General features: G+C 43.1%; 1 protein-coding gene across 2 annotated transcripts in view; it reads left to right on the top strand.

Annotated features, from left to right (window-relative positions):
- The window catches only part of LOC116851081 (splicing factor, arginine/serine-rich 19-like), a 164,387-nt gene that overhangs the window by 130,152 nt on the left and 20,069 nt on the right, over nucleotides 1–14,166 (top strand). For both annotated transcript variants that reach the window (XM_032830121.1, XM_032830122.1), the window contains one exon: nucleotides 12,992–13,926. In XM_032830121.1, the coding sequence (XP_032686012.1) occupies nucleotides 12,992–13,926 (935 nt within the window). The remainder of the gene's footprint in view (nucleotides 1–12,991; nucleotides 13,927–14,166) is intronic.

The raw sequence follows: 14,166 nt of genomic DNA on the forward strand, positions 1-14,166 counted from the left end.
GGGCGAGAGACGAGAGAGAGAGAGAGAGAGAGAGAGAGAGAGAGAGAGAGAGAGAGAGAGAATGAGAGAGAAGGAGAGGCGCGCGAGGGTCGGCCGAATGGAATTTTCAGACTGGCCGCTTTATAAAAGGGTACCGATGACGCGTTCTGAAATGTCTGGCCGGCCCGCCCTCCGTTAACTTCCGGCAGTGGAACCCCCGCTGCTACGAGCTCGCCTCGTTCGCTCGTTCGTACGAACTTTTCGGTTTTGCGACGTGTCCCCGACGTTACTTGCCATCGACACCAAACGCATGCTCCACCTCCCATAATATGTCGTGTGATATTTAATTAAACTTCTCGTCCCCGTTCCGCCGAAACTCCACCCCCGTTGTACCGCTCGCCTGGTCTCATTCCGCTTTCATAGTCCATAGTTTCAAGAGGTATTTCAGCCGTGTGCGTTTCGTTTCACCCCACATTTTCCGCCGATACCACTTATTAACCGTGTTTCAGCCAAGCCTGACGACGAATTTTTCTTGTCCCTTTCCATACAAGTATAAGCTCGTAGACGTGTATCATAATCAAATACCGCCGATTATCGTTAACAATTCGCGAAACAGCGTGGAAAATCTCCCCGCCGAATACGAGCGAATCGTCAGAAGCAGTTTATAATTAATCGCACGTAACATTATAACGTCTTAACGTTTCTAAGACATCTTAAAAAATTGTTAGAAAAAGACATCTTTATAACGTCTTTAAGGTTATATGGTTATTAATTAGAATATTTATCAATAAAAAAATAGGAAAAAGGGCAATTCGAGTTCAAGCACAGGACTAATAGTGCTATATACCATATGGGTAAAAAACCTTCCTTGTGTTAGGAAATCGTGTAATATTTATTGAACATGAATAATCAATATAAAACAATCATACGTTTCGGCTCAACCATGAACCCTCTTCAGTGATAATAAAAACTCAAGGTTTACGACACGAACGCATTACAATTAGTTAAAGACCTGCGTAAATTGATATGAATGTTAATCGTAATATTAAAGCTGACAAGACCGTTACCGAAATAATGTTAAGTAGTTAATTAATATTGAGAAGTAGCCGTCATAACTTTATTGAGTTCAGCTAAAAGTAAACCGATCCTGTCAACGCCACGTCTGTGAATATTTATCTTATGTTTGACAGTGTAAGTGCACGCGCCAAGAGTACCTTGGTCTAACATACACTTTTATGCACCTTTCCTGTCAAGCCTAAATTTTTCTACTTGTCATTCCCAATTCTCTACTCTAAGAAGAATTATCTTCTTTGTACATACACGAACTGCACTATTGCGAGGAATTATATGGCGCACTCTCATTAATATCGCGCTCAATATCGCGCGGGTGTGCTGCTGAAAGAACTTTCGGTTTTCTCGTTTGTTCGCGCGCGCAACCCCTCTTCGAAGTTACCCTCATTTCAATTACTGGTACCAGGTGACTTGTAGCTCGTTCCGCGTCCCCGAGCAGTTAACGCCCGCGCGGGTTCATCGTATGCAAATGTCAAGCCGTCCGTCGGTTTGTCCTTCGTCCGAGAACGGGAGAAGGCGGGTCCGGTGTTCATCAAACGCTGGTCAAAAGCGTTCCACACGGCGTATATACGTATTCGTTAGCGGGAAATTTATACCGGCGGGAGGCTCTCGCTCGTCCGATTTCGTCTACCTAGACTCGTCCACCCGATCGTCCATTTGACTTCATTGCCCAGCGAAACGCGACAAATGCGTGTTCATAACGGTTGAGCACGCCTGAGAATATTCGATTTGTACCGGTTTTAATATCCAGCTCGTGGACGTAAACGACCCGAAAGTTTGCTCTCTCTCACTATGAAGATGAATAGTCAACAAAAACTCTTCTCTCTCTCTCTCTCTCTCTCTCTCTCTCTCTCTCTCTCTCTCTCTCTCTCTCTTTCTCTCTCTCTTTCTTCTTTCTTGTCTCTTTTTCTCAGTCTTGGTCTCGATCTTGATCTCGGGATCTCCGTTTCAATCTCGATACAAGCTTCAATCTCAATTCCGGTCTTACACTGCAGTTCTAGACAAAATCGTAAAACTCATAACTTGTTTTCGTAAGAACTTATGAATAGATTTGCAATTTTATATGGACCGTATATATAACTCATATATATATAAAAAACATTTAATAACTCGTAAATATCTACGATTTTTTTTGTTTTTTCCATAATCTGTGAATTTACGATTTTACGATTTACTTGTATATTTGCTTAGAATTGCAGCATTTGCCTTGATCTCAATCTTAGTCTCAGTTTCGATCTTAGTCTCAGCAAGTTTCAGCGCATTCTCAGCAAAAGTCTCAGCGCAGTCTCAGCAAGTTTCAACCTAGGTTTAGCAAAGTTTCAGCAAGCCTCAGCACATTCTCAGCGAAGTTTTAGTAAGTCTTTGCATAATTTCAGCAAATCCCAATCTCTCTCCCAATCTCAGTAAGTGTCAGTTTAATTTCAGCGGTCACAGTTTCAGCAAAATCTCAACAAAACCTCAGCAAGATTCAGCTAAAAATCTTCAAAAGACGATGAACTCATACGTTAGATTCGTATGTAGAATTAGGAAGGATAAACATGTTTCTCTATTCTTTTTGGAGCTTGGCTGGCTCGGGATTGAAACTAAAAGAAAGTATTTCATGTGCTGTTTGCTCTTTTTTGTCCTTCAAACGTAACTTTCTAAAATTCTGTACTTGTAGTTCGTATTTAGAACGGATGTTAACTTGCAAGACATCAAGGCTTCTCTTGACTATTTGGTGTTGGCTATCTGACGCACTCAAAAGTTAAGGAGATCTTCGGATTATATATGGCCCATTTTTGGAATAACTCCCTGTGTAATATAAAATAAATGTTTTAACGATTTAAAAAAAAAATGCTTCTTTTTCCTCTTTATTAACAGTTATAGACATTTATGTTAAATTTAAGTTTAAGTTATCAATATATAATAGTATCGATCAACAACACACATTTTCTATTTCAATTATATTATATTATCATTATTATTATATTTACTATGTACCTTTTTTTTTACTTGTTGTCAATTTTATGTACTATGCGTAAATTATTTAATTATACTTACATGTATTAATATGGTTACGCACTTAAGGAGATTCTATCCCAGGGCGCAAATAAACCCTCTCTCTCTCTCTCTTTCTGTCTTTCAGTCCTCTCTTACTACCCCTTTCTTCCTATCGTCATTTCTCCTTCCACCGCACTTTGGAATATGAGCTCGCGGCACTCACCCTATTTCTCACTTTCTCACGCCGTAAACTAGATCATTTGCAAACTGTCAACAGCATGGTTCCGACTCGTCCTGCGACAAGTGCGGATCTTGAGGCGAGGTCTTAATCCCCGCGCAGTTTCACGAGTTGAATTGCTCAACGTATCGTTGTGACAAGACGGAAAGTATTTGCGCGTATAGCGTGTAACGATGCGTTTCGCGCTGTCGGGACGGTTGGATTGACTTCAAAGCGCTCAGCTACACGGTTTATATCGAAAGAATGGTCATTCGAGAGTTCTGTAGCGCGAATTATTGAATTTTGTCCGAAAACTGCCTGAGCCACCGCGCGTCCTATTAGCGTTAGCAGTACATACTGGTAAATGAATTAACGTTTGTAACCCTATCATTCCATTTCGCCCACCGTAAAACCCGAGTGCCCGCGATCGAATTCACGGGAGCGTTTTAGTTTCCTCCGCGGCAATTAGCCGCTTTGAATGTCCGTGATGGAAATGCGGGGAGAACAAAAAGCGACCTCAGCGAGGTTTACAAGTGAGAGTAACAGTTTGGAGAACTTCTTTGTGACATTATTCTTTTTTCTTTCGTACGAGACGGTAAAACATATGCGCCGTTCGTAAGAGTTTTCTTTGTTCACTGTGAAGCGAACGAGCCACTGTAATGGCTAGTTAGAAGCAAATTGGATGCGAAACTTTGGGACAACATACGTTTTTGTGTGTAAGTTTTGTCGCTCGATACTCGGCAGACTCGAAGGGCAAAGGTTGCTGCTTGAACCTACGAAGCGAGCCCTTCACCGAGGAGGGAACCCTTGAATTCATTTCATGGGCAATTACAATTAGCATTTATGCCGCGATTTGCATATCGTTGCGAGACAATTTCGCGCGCGCTTAGCCTAATCTCTGTGTCAGATGCTCTCCCGTCGCGCAAGAAGCGTTCGTAGCTGCTGAAGATTGCTTATCTCGTCCGTATAAACTACCAAAATTTCCGGCGAGACTCGCGACTTTCGAGATAACGTTCATTAAAGTGTTACGAGAGAGAAGTTCAAACAAACAAGTAACGATTGCGCAAATATTATGATGTCCGTAATTGATCTTCTTCCGTCAGCAAGAAGGAAAATAATTGCTTGTAACTTACCAACTTTGAAATTTAATTTCCTTAACGAACAAATTTAATAGAATAAAATTTCTATCGAGATAACACAAAGAGCTTGTGAGAGCACAGAGGGATATATATGCCAATCCCGCTCGATTGAAATTGCATTGCGCGATGTGAAAACGAAAACGGGCTTTCTCGTTAACTCGGGCGAGCCGGCGCGGTGAGCAGCGGAACATAAGATTGAATTTGAAAGCAAAAGTAAACTCGCTACACGATTAATTCGTAGAGTCCATAGAGAGGGGTTGGACAGGTGGGCGTACACCGCGGTCGCTCCGATACTTGAAATCAGCGGGTAGATTTCGAATACGAACGTGAAACCCCCTCTCTTCTCCGTGTCTCCGTTGTGTCCACCCTTGCGCTGCCGCAAACGATCGTGCTCACGTGTGACCACCGACGTAGATTTCAATTGCGCAATGTCTACCGGCAGGGAAGCAAATAATCCACGCGTCGCATTGCCCTCGTGAGCGACAGCTCTCAGTTACCCCCGCGTCGCACCCTTTCCCCTCGCCAGACCCTTTTCATCGCCGCAAAACCCTTTCCAACGAAGCCCAAACATTGATTTTATTGCCAATAAAATCAATCGAAGCTAACGACGCAGAGCTTGCAATCGCATAGTCGCCCTTAACGAGGAGCGAAATCGCCATCGTCGATCAGCCGGAGTATAAGGGGATTTAGGGTTGTGCGCTTTTGCGCTTTCTGTGCGTCGCGTGATGGTCACGATCCGTATCGCGTTGCATTCGGATTGTCTCGGAACAGGCGGATAATATTCACATAGGTTTCTAAGATCTGTTAACCTTTTCAAATTAACACATCAACGGATTGATCTCCACGATTACTCGCATATTATGTCTATGCTTAAGGGGATGCTATATTTGAAAACTGTACCAACAAAATACCGGCTTCTTTCAATAAAGTTTTACGTCGTAAAACTATGTTGAAAATAATTGATTGTATTGTCATTTTGGCTCTCTTGTAATAACCGATTATTACATATTAGTGCAATATTTCTGGATTATAAACAAATAAATAACTAAATAAATATTTCAAAGGGAGAGTACTTTCCGTTTGTTTCCAGACAGATTTCGCTTCAAAATGATGGTGCAATTATTACCGTCTTTGATTTCAATATATTCTAGAAATCATCGAGATGTCTTCTCTCTCTCTCTCTCTCTCTCTCTCCCTCTCTCTTTCTTTCTCTCTCTCTCCCTCTCTATTGAGCCTTGTCGGTTTTATCGATGGGCGAAGATTACACGAGACAGTAATCAAAGGAGCTTTCGCAGCAGAGCGGCACTCTGAAGGATCTACCTATATACCCTCGTAATCAGTCGTCGCTTCAATCATCTCTTCCACGCGTACCTGCCTTCAGCGGCATGCGTTCGTGTAGCAATGAGCTTTCGAGGAACAGACGAATTCCCTTCAAAGTGGCCCGCCCACACGATCTCCTTCTCTTCCCGATATCTCCGTCTCTTTGTAGTGACAGCTTGTAATAGTTACGGTAACTTTGGCTCGTTAGGTACCTTCTTTTTGCCTCGGAAAGAAGACGAGACATAATGAAAGGGATTTAGAGAGGATGTACTTTTAGAAAGAGAGACCGGCGCCCCTCGAATAACTCCTACGTCGAACGATCCTGGCTTCGACTCGCGTGTCACGGCGAAAAGGACGAGATTACAGGCAAGATCGGGAGATCCTTACGAAACCATCCTGTGTAACAATGAGACGAGAACTCACGGCCGACATTCATCAACTCGATGTCACGTCTCTCGGGAAGTAGTCGAACGTATTAGTAACCTTCGAGCGCTCGCACTCTTCGCACAACCAGACATTATCTTTCTACGACCCTTGACACGGCTGACACATTTCGCGGCGGGATACCTCGCTCAATCCCGCGATCGTAACCACGGATCCTGGCGCTGCGGAGCCAATAACCGAGATTGGCTTTCGTTTCACCGCCGCCTGGCTCGGGTAATCTTTAGCTGCTCTTCGTGCGGCGCCCCGGAGGCTCTCTTCAACGTGGCCGGCGATATCGTCCATAGTCTGGCAATTGCACGGCCCCTTACTCCTTATACCTAACCTATCCCTCTCTCCTTTATCCCTTTTTTCTTCCTATAAGACGATACAATTCCACGACCCACATATCTCGCGGACCCACTATCACCACCTCGGTCTTACATTACAGGGACGACATCTAATAAAAAGCGAAGTGAAGTGGCTCTTTCTGAACGTGCATGGCGTGTGCGTGTGTAGCTGCGGTCAACCTTCCTTATATAAAGCTCTTTCCGGAATTTCGCTGGTCGCTGCAGCTTGCCGTCGACTGCGAAAGAAACGAAAGGTTGTATAAACGGCGTCGCGAGAGCACCTCCGTCCGAGGATAAAGCTTAGATTATCGCATAATCGAGATAAAAGATCTGATCCTCGAGACGGAATATCGTTGGAATAGTCGTGGAGGTTTGTATTACCGGTATAGCGAGGCGATTATGACGTTCATTGCGAATAAGCTATTTTCAGAGTAGGATACGTACACTAGGATTCATAAATACCTTTACACTTCCGGTATCTAGAGAATTGAAATTTTTCGATCTGGCGCATCGTTTCTCAGTAAGCGTGAATCGTGACTGTTAATTAGTTATCGGTTTTTTCAATAACTAACAACCACGATTCACACTTTTTGAGATGCGCCGAATCGAAAAAGTCCAATTCTTTAGATACCGGAAGTGTAAAGGCATTTATGAATCTTATACGGGAAAATATGGTATACATAACCAGAAATATTTCTTAAATAGTTGTAAACAGGATGGTTGCATCATCCTAATTATCTTTATATGATTACTAAAGTGTCATGTGTATATTTAATATGACTCAGTCATCTTTGGTACATCAACTACATCAATGTAATAGTTTCGTGTGGTCTTATAACAACAGAAATTTACCATAAATACACTCTGATTGGAGCAACCAGATATCGTCACTGCTGCAACGCAAATAACTTAGTAATTATTGTGCCATTTCAGTAAATACATAATTAATTGTTCCGTATTTTACTATTGAATCCGGTCGGCACAATCAGATTTACATATGAGCTAACCATATTGTTTTTTCTATGTATAATTATAATTATCGTATCACGCGGAGACACGAACACGCGCTGTTATAGAAATTTTACGTTGCGGTTTGCAACGTCAAGCTATTTCGCGAATCCGAGAGCTTTACTTGCAGATTTAATTGATGAATGATAATTACCGATTCGGACCGAGCGTCCAATTATTCCTAGTTAATTTGACTGATAGCTATGCAAGCCGCCACGTTATGGGGTTCATAAACGATTTCCGATAACGGGAATACTGCTGCTGCTGTGGATCACAGCGGTATGGCCTTGACATTAGCTTCTAATTGGACATCGATCGCAATCGTAACATCGTTATACGTTGACCTTAATTGATGCAGATAACAGCTTGGCACGTGCGTGTTTCTTTCGCATAGATCTCTGATGAGATTCCTATGAGATTCTCTACTATAATAGCATAGCTGAGATAGCTCGTTGCGGACCGTTCATCTCCGTTATCTACAGGCTCACGTAAACAGGATGCATGCGACAGCGTTTCGTGTTATCGACAGTGATTGCTAGGCGAGGGTTGTCGCTCACCGGCCGTAATAGATTCATTAGGGCAGGCACCATCGCCACCCCCGGCGCATCCTCGCTGCCCCAGCTTCGCGTGCGCGTACTCTCTTTCATTTTCTGTCACTCGATCACTCATTCGCACGTAGTATCCGTTACTGACTCATCTATCCGTTCGATCGTGCCGTTATGCAATGATACGTTCATTTGTACGTTCGTCGGCGCATTCCGTCACCTTTAGGAAAAACCGGGGCAACATGTGTATATTTTTCGGAATTTCAGAGTTACAACTTTTCAGATAACGAATCGCTGTGATTCACTGTACATACATGATAAAGACAGTCTTTTCCTATGTTTTTATGCCATCAATGTTCTTGTAAATCGTATATTTCGTTTTGTAACAACCGAAAACTCACTTTCCTTCTGGAAACGTACAGAGTTAGAGCAGTTGACGGTAATGCGAGGGTGATACAATAGACTTTGGACACAAGTATCTTAGACGACTCTTGAGGGTTTCTACCAATAATAGTAATAATAATAATAATAAAAGAACAGAAATACACACGTAGTTACAGCACATGGTGCTGTAACGTGACCATTTCTGACACTGAATCAAGTTGACTAGCAATCTAGAGTAATGTAGGATTTATACTGTTTCGAAATTCGACATATGGACGTCCGAAATCCAACAAAAAAATTATTCAGGAACAAGCTGGGAAAAGCTGGAAAGTTTAAGAAACAAATTAGATATCGTCGTACACAGTCCGATGATTTGTCGATAGCATGAGAATCGTAAAGTCTTGGGGGCTTATGAAAAAAATAAAAAAAAATCATAGATTTACAAGTTATCATATGACATATGATCCGCATAGAATTACAGGTTTACTCATAAGTTTTTACGAGTTTTACGAAAACAAGTTACGAGTTTTACGATTTTGTCTAGAATTGCAGTATAACTCTCCACGGTCTCCTGCCGACCTGTAAATATTGACTAACTTTACTTCGATTTCAGTTATCTTATCTATGAAAATTGCTTTTACTATCTGATACAGTGTATTATACGCAGAAACTTCATTCTTATTAATAACACGCATTTAAGTTTATTCATTCATGATGAAGCGTATTAATATTAAATTTCAAGACATTTGAAAGTACTGGCTGCTTACATATCAATTTTTTCTATTTTTTAATTGTAACATTATTCTGATTTTAATAAAACTCAGGAAAAGATTCTACGTTCTAAGAAGAATATTCTGTCATCTCTGAAAACCGCGATTCCTTTCTTCTTGGCACTGTAATTTTATTGCAATATTACAGCAAATCCTCGTGACTAAAGCAATATCGCGTTTTATTATTAGCCTTTCTATTTCTCTCTCTTTCTCTCTCGCTTCCCCTTAGCCATAAACACAATATTATGTATTCATAAAGCATATGATTCTTGATAATTATATAAATAAAGCACATGATTCTTAATCTAACTAGACCTGAAAACCGTCACTATTATCTGCGCAGGCATATATATTTGCTCAGAATAGCAATCGGCTGTGCGAAGCGTTCAGCTCCGTGTTGTTCCGTAATTTAAGTTAAACATTCATTCTTATTTCCTTGTTTCTTCTCCCTTAACGTCACGAAATTTGAAGAATATCTATCGAGTACGTCTTTCACTACCTTATTTGTTAGATAGAGATGCAAGATAGTCTGAATCGGAATCGACTCGATGGTCGCACGATAAACGACGCGCCGTTCTGAAATTTTTATTCATCGATTAAGTTTTTTCACTCGTGTCATGCGTGCGCATTTTTCAAACGCTGTGTGTATAATCTGGTCCAATTTAATCGATCATCAGTTCCTGGCTGTTCCCTCTCTTTCGTGCGCTCGACCCTCCACGGATACCTCGAAAATCTAATTATCGATCGGTAATCAATATCGCTGCAATTTGGCGACGCGCCAAAGCGCAGCGTGCCTTTGTACGTGCATTCGTGTACGCGCTCGACGACCCATCGCGTTGTCGGTTGCAGTTTTTCTCGCGAACGAGTGAACGATCGGATTCTCGGGTTGTGAGCAATGCGATTAATTGCGTAGGACACGGATCTTTAGTGATTCTGGACGGTGAACGTAATTCTTGTATGCTTTCCGTGTGATATAGAAGACATATTTCCTTTGACTTCTTCGATAAAAAATACAAAAATATTTTATATGCCTTAGTATTTCTATTCATCGTAGATTGAAATATTGCGATGTTTTAATGTATTCTTTTCCCCAAGTTTTAATCTTGAATCTTGCGCGAGTTGCATGAGCGGAACAGATGCGAATACATATTCATATATTCTTCGATTTCGCTTCCGGCGCTGTTCTTCATTCTGCTTTTTTATATTTTCTGAAAACCGCGATTCTCTTCTTCTTGGCATACTGTAATTTTACTACAATATTACAGCAAATCCTCATGACTGAAGCAATATTAGCATTTCTCTTTCCTTTTTCTCTCGCATTCCATTAGCCACAAACACAATATTATGCATTGAAAAAGAATTAAATGGATTAACCAAATATCTGAGGTATAAACGAACCAAAATTCTGGTTGAAATTACTAGAATTCTGTTCAAGTTAACAAGATTTTTAACTTGAATTGTTTAATTGGAAATAGTTGCAGAAGTCTTGCTTGCTTGTTTAACTAGAATTTTGATAACTTGAATAGAATTCTGGTAACTTCAAATAGAATTTTAGTTCGTTCATATTTCACCAGATATTTGGTTAATCAAATTCTCTTTTTTTCGTGTATGTCCGTATTATTAATTTTACGAATCGGTCATTTTAATCCTGACACAGTATTTCGTTTCTTTTTTCTTGGCTGAAATGTTTAAAAGTTTAAAATTAAGAAGTTAAGAAATTTCACTGACGGAAGTCAGCAAGAAAATCTTCAGGTGAGAAGAAAAGATAATGGAACCTCGCTTCCGTTTTTCATCCTCATGGCTACAGTGGAGGTGGATCATCAGTCGCCTCCCGCGATCCTCGCTTCTTTGTGAAAGTTTGAATACGTAGACAACGTCTGGTTTTGCAGGGACCATTTCTTCTGGAGCCCCGCATCCGTCGCTCCTCCGTCGTTTGTCATTCGCTGCCAGGAGTGTGCCGCGAATTCAGCGGAGAAGTTGAAAAGGAATCGCCCGCGACTTGTTCCCGTTTCGCGGCTGCGCAAGCGGGCCGTGCAATAATTTGCCGGATTCATTGTCTGGGAATTAATTCCCCATTTCGCGCTTCACGAATGCCCGTTGACGTTCCTTTGTATTTGACCGTCGAGAATGAAGTTTAAATCCTCTCGTGATAGCGAAATATGCCGGAAATCGGAGATACCTTGCCACTCTGCCGTTTGCTCTACCGATTCTATCTGACGTGCATTGTATGGGAAAATATACGCTGTACGAGACATACATGCATCCCATTGAAATCATCGATTCTTCTCCAATTATTTCTAAATTTAATAGCTTTGTTATATGAGTTCAGCGCGCGTTTGCGCTCGCTCGTAGCTGTGCAGGGTTTCGAAGCCGAGGTTGTGGTACTCGCAATTATTAAAATAGATTCGACACTCGTACACATTCGCATGTCTGACAGTAAAATGTTCATTAGATCATAAAAGCGTGATACCTTTGGTCTGGAAAATCGAATTATACCCCGTGAATCGTTAGCCCAGCTTCGATAAATAACTCATGGATATTAATAAACGTGTCGCACGCGGTGAGATAAATGCGCTTAAAGCGTAATCCGCATTGTTATGTCATTACATACATACGTTGTATACATGCCATAATTACTCATATTCGAGGCCGATCCAAAATAAATTGACCCGCCGACAAAGAGACGCGCAAAGACCACGTATTGCACTCTGCGACCGGTCGATATCCGCATCCTGATACCGTTGGCCTTTGTGTCTGGTGATGCAGCTCTGGACGACGCGATAGACCGGAGCGGGTGCCGATAATCATTTTTCTCTCGCTTTCGACAAGTTCGTCCATATACCCGCGACGGTGGTTCCTGTCAAAAGCAGTGCCGGCGTGGTTTACGGCCACCACCCCTCCCTCAGAAGGGAGGGGACGAGGAAGGATTTCGACGAGGCCCTCCGGTCGAGCATAATGCGCCCATTATCTTCAGTCCTTTCGTCTATTCCGCATGTGTACACTGCCTATATAATGTACCGGGTGTCTGCGTAATTTCGCGCCTCCTCCATTTGCTCAATTTCTCTCTCTCTCTCTCTCTCTCTCTCTCTTCTCCTTCCTCTCTCCCTCCCTCTCCATCACCCTTTCACTCTGTCTCTGTTTGTCTCTTTCCCCTCCGTCGTCTCATTCTTTGCTGTCGCGAATGGCCGTGACACGATCGTAAAGCCTAAAGAGGCATTAGATGATGCTCGAACGGGTCGACGAATACGAAGAGGATGGAAAGGGGTGGCTGGGGTGGAGCAGGATAGGACGTCTCGCGTCAGGCGAGAGAAGGCCAGGAACCATTACGGTAATATCCTACGGACGGAGGAAGTGATTTTTAAGGAGACGAGGCCGCCATTTCAAGGCAATTTCGCCTTCCCCGTGAGCTTTTTCGTTCTCTTTCTGTGGCGGCCCGAGTACTTCCCTCGTGCTTCCCTTACAACAAGACGATTATGAAAATTTCGCACCGTTTTCGGGATCCTCGCCTCGCGCGAGAGCAGGCTTTGTATAGCCGGGGACATCTTTTCACGCGTAAATCTTTTGGACTTTGTCATCACGGTCGATGAATTCCCTGCGGCTGCTGCCACGTTAAGTCGGAATATTTTAGGACAGCCAGGATATATTCCCCTTTTTGTGAAATATAATCGATGAAAATTACATAAGTAACTTATCGTAACTCTCAGCATTTCCGTTACGTAAGATATTTTATCTTGTTTTTCTTTAGCGAATAGCATTAATTTGGGAATCAAAGTGTTAAAATTTAAAAAATTTTGATCGATTTCCTCAGATCCGTCAGCGTCCGGCTCATCCTGCGAGGACGATGAGGAGGGTCGGCTCATTAGCGTGAGGAAACGGAAAAACAGTCTCTACGCGTCTTCCTCAACCCGAGCTGCGTCGGTGGATCGAGACACCTTAGCTTCGACCGACGGCTTAGTTGTAGACTGCGTCGCTCTCGTGCATCTCACCGATCAGTCGCCGACTGAGTCCAGTCAACCGGTGCGTCATCCATCGCCGTATTATTACGGCGATCTCTTCAAAGTCCCGGAACAATTGCCCACCAGATCTCAACCGAGCAAGTATCGCAAAAGCGTCAGCCTCGATGTGCCGGGCGAGCGTTCGCGCACACCCGGTATACCGAAGAGGAACTCGGTAGCGGGTGATGGGGGCTCCTACTCGTCTCAGCAACGGCATTATCAGCAGCAACAACAGCCGCCGCATCCACCGCCGCCGCCGCCACCGCCGCACTATCAGAGCCAGGATCTAGTGAGCCCCACGTCTGGGAGCGAGCATGCTGCCCCGGCCAGAAGCGAGATCCTCTCGTCGTGCATCATCACCGAGTGGGATCATACCCTCATGCCTCCTCATAGACTACTGAGTCATGATCTGCCTACCGCCGTTTGTACCTGCATCGCATCACCTGAGGAGGAAGAGGATGAGCTAGATCGACGGCAGCCGCAAGTAGCGCGGCACCAGGTGCGCAAGCTACGACGTACGCGGAGGATAGACCCGCAGCCGATACTCGTCGAAGACGAGGACGACGTGGAGGGTGAAGACGAGGGTGAGGAAGAGGAGGAGGAAGACGCGGAGCCCGAGGAGGACGAGGACGGAATGGCTAGACAACGTCACCTCTACGAGACGGCCTTCGACTGCAAGGTCAATCGTTCCGACGATGATCTTGACGATCTCGATCGTGTTACCAACCATCCGGTGCTGCACTCCCAGGTATGTAACATTAGAGAATTTTAAGTGCGAGGAAAATTTTGTAATATAAATCTCGAAAGGGGAAGGGAGAAAGATATTTCTAAAACGAGATATATCGAGTTAAGTGGGTTTGTGGGATTCCACATTTATGATAACTCTCAACGAGCTTAACCTTTCGAGTGACAACATATTTTCGTTACTTTCGGAGTAGCAAACAGAATTATTAGTGTCTTTCTTAATTTTTCTCGCTTTAAAGTGCTC

This window comes from Odontomachus brunneus, unplaced genomic scaffold (genome assembly GCF_010583005.1).
Source record: "Odontomachus brunneus isolate Ranch 3 - 2012 unplaced genomic scaffold, Obru_v1 Obru_scaffold_165, whole genome shotgun sequence".
Lineage (NCBI taxonomy): Eukaryota > Metazoa > Arthropoda > Insecta > Hymenoptera > Formicidae > Odontomachus > Odontomachus brunneus.